Below are 6,835 nucleotides of genomic sequence, written 5' to 3' on the forward strand. Positions count from 1 at the left end.
CTGGAATGATTGGTTTGCTTTGCTGTGTAAAACGTGCTGTGTGCTGTCCATGTGTGTTTGTGGTCGTCCCTTCATCCATCTCATCACAATTCATCCCCATCTTCGCGATTAGCTAAAAGTGGCAGAAAATCTAAGTAAAATGAAGTAAATCGATCAGTAAATCAATCAATCAATTATAGTTTTCTGGGTATTTTTATGTACGTTTTATTAGTATGTTTAATGTACTTTTATTTATTTATTTCAGTTGCTAACAAGTGGATTCGATTTTATGACCAAATGATTAAATTTCCTTGTGCAAGCAATCAAATGGCAAGATTCGTACTTCCATAAGAAAAGTTCAACAAGTTAAGAAGGGTCTTTCTTCCGGTTATCTGTCTTCCACACAAATGAAATTGTAACAAATTAAAACAGAAGATTAATTTTAGAATACAATGTTAAGCAGTTTCTTTTTAAATTCAAGTCCAACCTACCTTCCATAAAATCCTTCTCCAGTTGTAACACCATTAAGCCTTGTTTCCATGATTATGAAAAACTAAATATGCTGACCAAGGCAGTAATTTATTTTATTAAAAACATAAACTAAACGTAACGTTTCAACCTTCTAGCAAGGTCTTCTTCAGACTCTGTATCAAGTACAAAAGTAACAAGATACAAAAACAGGGCATTTTATATACACAAACATTACTCCCTCCAGACTATTTAGAAAGTTGTTTGGAACTTTCTAGCAGGTGACTTTCACTTTCCAACTTCACTTTCACCTAAAAGGCTAAACACAATTACTTCCATATAGAATGTGGTTGGACTTTTAATCTCACGCTCTTTTCCCTTCATTTTTCTTCCTTCTCCTCTCCTCTTTCTCTCTTGTCCTTTCCACTCTTTCTAACATCTTCTTCCATTCTTTGTTTAACTTCAATCCCCCATTCCAGTTCATTGTGTCTTCTTCACCTTTCTTCTCTATTTCCTTGGCTTCCTTCCATTTTCTCACTAGCATTCTCTTCTCCCTTCCTATCTGCTTAGCCTCATCCCACTCTATGTCATGTCCTGTTTCTCTCGTGTGTTTAAATATTGCATTTCTTTCTCTCTTAAGTCGTACATCATCCCTATGTTGTTTCAACCTGTCTTTCAGCCTCTTTTTCGTTTCTCCTATGTACACACTCTGACATTCTTTACATTTCACTTCGTAGATAATCCCTTCCTCTTCCTCTTCTCTGTTTTCCTTTTTCTTGTTTGCATTCCTCGCTATTCCTAAGATGCTTCTCCCTCCCTTCCTGTAAGTTTTAATTCCCGCTTTCTTAAGCACTTTGCATATCTTTTCTGTGGTCTTCCCCATACTCCTTATTCCAAACCTTCTCTCTTTTTCTTTCTCTTCCTCTTTTTCTTTCTCTTCCAATTCTTCCCTGCCCGTTTTCTTCCTTCTTCTGTTTATGTCCAGTCTATCTAGCCATTCTTTTCCAGTTGTTTCCATAGGCTATTTATTTTGCCTTCTTTTTCACATTCTTTCATGCATATTTTCTTGATTCTGTCCTCCATATTCTTTATCAAATTTATTTTTGTCACCTCACTTACATCAGTTCTTTTGTGGCAGAATACCCCTGCTGCACACTTCTTCTGATGCCAAGCGGTTTCAATTTCTTGTCCTCCCTTCCTTTTCATCAATATATCTAGAAAGCTTAACTTGTCTTCTTCTTCTATTTCAAGTTCCAATAATATCCCTCTTTCTTCATCTTGTATTTCTTTGGCAAAAAGATATTGATATTTTTGGAAAGTGAAAGTCACCTGCTAGAAAGTTCCAAACAACTTTCTAAATAGTCTGGAGGGAGTAATGTTTGTGTATATATAATGCCCTGTTTTTGTATCTTGTTACTTTTGTATTTGATACAGAGTCTGAAGAAGACCTTGCTAGAAGGTTGAAACGTTACGTTTAGTTTATGTTTTTAATAAAATAAATTACTGCCTTGGTCAGCATATTTAGTTTTTCACTTCTCCAGTTGCTAAGTTATTGTTTATTCCGGGCTCTAATACATTGCTATCAGGAGGAGAAATGCATTATTTATGTGTAAATATTAACAAATTGTGTGAGGTGTGCGAATTATATGTAATTGAAATTCCTATGTCGTCTGTGAAACTGAGTACTTCCTACTTTCCAATTAAAATAATATATTTCATGAACAGCATACACCGGAAGAATAAGATTAAGCATACGATAGCTTGTAATGTGTTTGTTATTGAAATCCAAGATGGTAATCGACACTCATTGTCAAATCTAAATGAACTTTGCATTAATAAAAATTACAATTTCCATAACCTGTTCGAAGTTAACAATGTGAAGTTAAAAACAGCAAGTAAAATGAAAACAGCTGTGATGCAACAAGAATACATCCCACCCTAATCCGTATCATTCAGTCACGCCCCTCAAAATGAGTGTACTTATATATTCATTAAGTCAGGAACTTCAAGTACAACAAAATTAAAATGTGCCGGGACATAGAATGATAAAAACATATCCAGGGAGGTAAAACTCTTTCCTAGGACAGCAGATGATATTTTGAGGACGTTTCTATGACATCCAGATGTCACAACAAAACTTTGAGAGGGTATAGATCTCTGCTTGTGTACTATAGTGTTTTTGTGTTACCTTCCAGATGCAAAAGCAAAGTTGGATCTTATGTAACATTGTAGTTTTCAATGTGGTGCTACAAATGAATATCATTATCATTAGTTTTTTCCTCTGATACATTTAAATTAATAGAATGCTAATTAATCATACATGAACAAGTTCGGAACGGCATGGATTTTTCTTTTGTTGGTTTATTCAACCGTTGTCTCGGTTATTCATTCATCCGCATCGTCGTGATTAACTTGGACAAGCGGTGCAAAGCTACCAAAATACGTAGAACACAATACGATGCAAATACAAAATAAAAGTCGATATGTTGTTGCTGTGATATATCATTAAACACCAATGTAAAATTCATGCTTATGTCCATTTTCGTATTTCTAACAGCAAAACAGGCAAAAAGAGATATAATTACGACTGAGTTTAAAAGCAGACTTTCAACGTTAATTTGTTTGTCCAATTAAAATTAAACTTGAAACATACCAAAGAGGGATATTTAAATACCTATGTATCTGAACGTATTGCAGAGTTATGACTAGATCTCGGATTTTAGGTTTTTAACCTATTTTTTCCTTTGCAGGTATGTAAGAAATAACACGTTATATCAGCATTTCATTAAAAAACGCAACAACTGACGAAGTTTCCTAGTGCCTAAAACAACCTATTTTGCTTGTTAGAACCTATTTTAGGTTTATGTACCTAAATTGAACCTTTTTTTAAGGTTTTTACAGGATTTTTATATCTTACGAAGGAATTTACTAGGTTTGTTTGTCAAATTCAATGACTCACGTGTTTAAAACATGTTTTCTGTCGATTTTCCTCCCTCCAAGTATATGTTTATCAAAGCTTTCAACAAAACAAAAAATGCCTGACCTCATTGTTACCTGCAGACAGTGGCGGCGAAATGGGACAGTTCTCCCCTACTTTTTACCCCTGGACTATAGACTATTAATGCTAAGCCTTGCCTACTAAGATAAAGTAAACTGTCCTGCTTCCCCCTCTCCCCATTCTCAGTTTAAGCACCTAATCGTTTCTACTGCCTGCACCTGCCTGCACAGACCCAAGTGCAAACTTCTGATCTGTGTTGCCTTGCTCGCTTTCTTGTCAGTTTGGCCCTCTTTGGCATTCACGCCTTGCGAAGTAATGTTTCAGCATTCAAATTTGAACTACTGACTATGTTTCTGTTGAAAAATAATTTTCAGTGCATGAAATTATCCTCCTTACAGACAAAAGGCGGAGTTTGAGTGTGGATATCGCAAAAAGATTCATGGTGGTCACTAGGACCATGATAAAATTCAAGTACAATTTCTGGTTTTCAAGGCGAACTTTCCAAAAATTCAAGGATACAAGCAGAGTTGTTCTCTATTCCAAACTTACGTATTACCAACTCTCACCCTCCCTTCCACACACAAAAATATTAACAATATTAAGGGTTTGTATGATTCCAATGTCCCCAAAAATTTACATAATCAACTTCAAGATATATATATATATATATATATATATATATATATATATATATATTACATTTTGCAATAATCTTCCGTCTGCCAGTTAGATTGTTCTACAAAATACACTAACAAAGTAATCGGATTGAGAAAATTTTGTTTTATTTTCCATGCAGCTTTCTTTATCTTCCTAAAAAAATAAAAGCTAATCTGAGAGAACCTTGCCTCAGGCCATTTACTGGGTGAGTCTTTTAAAAGAGGCCCCGTGGAAAATGTGCTCCTTGCTTGTAGGCAACCCTGGTACTCTGAAGAGAAGAGCGGAGCAGAGAACAGTCCAGGATATGTCATGTCATGTCATGTCATGTTGTCGAATATGCTTGGCACCGATATCCTGGACTGTTCTCTAACCCGCTCTTCTCTTCGGTGTACCAAGGTTGCCTATATGCAAGGAGCGCATTTTCCACGGGGCCTCTTTTAAAAGACTTACCCAGTATAAACATGTATAAAATTAATGAGTTTTGGATTAATAAAAGTTGCAATATTTCACGTTTACGGAGAAAAAATTGGAATAGAGAAAACATCCGCTTGCACCTTTTTTCATGTTTTGCCAAAATTCATGAATAATTTCCAGAGCAAATAATTCACGCATAATTTCCGGAGCCAATAATTCACGTGTAATTCCCGGAATTTAAGGAATTCCAGGTGAGTAACCACCCTGATATTGTGCAGTAAATTATATATAACGTAAATCATTTCTCATATCAACAAGTAACTTTTTCTAACAGCACGGGTGCAGTATTATAATAATTTGTAGATAATTTTGAAAATGATATAAAGAAATGAAAATTTGTTTAGAAAATTAATGTTTGATTATTACGGTTCTTGTGAAATTTTGTTTTTAACGATTGTATCTAATCAGTATTTTCAGGAATTTTGTACCAAATTAAGTCCTTTTGCAACCTATTTCAGGATTTTTCGAGCCTAATTTAAAGTTTTTAGAACCTATTTTAGGATTTCTAGAGCCTATTTTAGGAACCTAAAAGAACACATTTTAGAACCTAAAAATCCGAGGTCTAGTTATGGTCTTAAGGGAGAATAGAATTTTTTGCCGAAACTTTTTCTGGATGTTCTCACGCACAGCACATGTCAACATCTAGTACACGTAAACAAATTATTTGATTTGCAATAATGTACCACTGAGAGCGAATGCAAGCCATCTTGAAGGAGAAGTAGGGGGTTTCTCTGGTAACGTTACTTTTGTAGGGCCACATTTGGTTGAGGCAAAAAAGAAAACGAGGAAACCTTTTCGATCCAGGGAGCGTGAATCCAACTGAGTGGAAAGGAAAGATTTAGCGAATTTGGTCAAGTAAGCCATGCGCGACTTCGATAGATGCAGGACTTTGCAATTCTGAAAGCTCATAGTAAACAGAGGACACTTCGGAACATTTCGCAGACAAAAACAACCACGCTGGAAAAGGAAAACGAGAAAACAAAATCCGGCCTTAGAAACTTCTCTCGGTCGATGTGGGAATATCGGAACTCATAAAGTATTCAAGAGTATTTTCGGATTGTTTCAAGAGGAAAGTTACGGAGTTTCTTGGAGACACTTCGCGACGCCCAAGACTTTGATCGTCTTAAGACAAATGGTGCAGAGGTGCTGTTTGTAATTTCCAGTCTAATGTACTTCGCTTTACATCAAATTTTCATCGCATCTTCGCAATCTAAGTTGTTTGCGGTGGTCCACATTACGCGAGGGATATTTTAACAACAGTTTTTCGATAAATACTGAGATTGTCTTCCCAAAGAATGACGATACTTTCAAAACACTGACTGCAAAATCCGCGTACGTTATGAAACGTTGTTAATCTGCTTTTGAAAAAGCCAACACTTTAAAGAGGGATCCGGAAGACCCCCACCTAGAATTGAACCCGTAATCTCTTGATTACAGGGTGTCTCAAAAGTAATAGCACAAACTGACACAGGTGAAAGTACACGATAATAGAAGCAAAAAAGTCTCTGTAAACATGGGTCTGCAAATGAGCCGTTTTCGAGATAATCCCGAATGTGTATATATATATATAAACACACACATACACTCCCCCCAAACACACACACACACTAACACACCCACACCCCCCACACACACAGACACACACACAGACACACACACACACACACCCACATATATATATATATATATATATATATATATGTGTGTGTGTGGGGGGGGGTGTACGTATATGTATATAATGATTGATTGATTTAGTTTATTTTACTTCGCGTTTTGTGTCTTTTAGCTAATTTGCGAAAGTAGAGGTTGAATGAGATAAGCTCGCTCGCTATTTAATATTCGCAATTCATTTGCACGTACTTATAACTAATTTGCACGGGTTTTAATTAATTCGCACGTACTTAGAATTCATTAGCAAGTACTTAGAATACTTTACATTTATGTATTTGCATGTTTATAACTTTTTATGAATATATATTTATTTATTTTATGAAAAATATGTATATAGAAGGTAATTAGAGGTACTAAACGCTATGCATATGTTTTTATATTCATTACTGCAAAGTATGTAATGTATAAATCGATAATAATTAATGTTTATAATATTGAAAATAAGTTTTCTATGGTTTATGAACCGCTATGAACGATGGTAATGGGTGTAGGTACAGGTCCAATTACGATTGGGGACGGTCCCGGTACTCGAACCCACGATATGTAATATTATTAATTAGTACTATGCAGTAATTTCATCATGTTATG

At 35.4% G+C, this 6,835-nt stretch overlaps 1 protein-coding gene across 1 annotated transcript in view; it reads left to right on the forward strand.

Annotated features, from left to right (window-relative positions):
* LOC145984438 (prolyl 4-hydroxylase subunit alpha-2-like) overlaps positions 1 to 381 on the forward strand; it is a 75,325-nt gene extending 74,944 nt beyond the window's left edge. Inside the window, exon 11 of the mRNA XM_083118102.1 lies at positions 245 to 381. Within this exon, the coding sequence (XP_082974228.1) occupies positions 245 to 330 (86 nt within the window). The 3' untranslated portion in view covers positions 331 to 381. The remainder of the gene's footprint in view (positions 1 to 244) is intronic.
* Positions 382 to 6,835: the final 6,454 nt, after the last annotated feature.

The sequence above is a fragment of the Lepisma saccharinum genome, chromosome 2 (genome assembly GCF_977018435.1).
Source record: "Lepisma saccharinum chromosome 2, izLepSacc3.1, whole genome shotgun sequence".
Lineage (NCBI taxonomy): Eukaryota > Metazoa > Arthropoda > Insecta > Zygentoma > Lepismatidae > Lepisma > Lepisma saccharinum.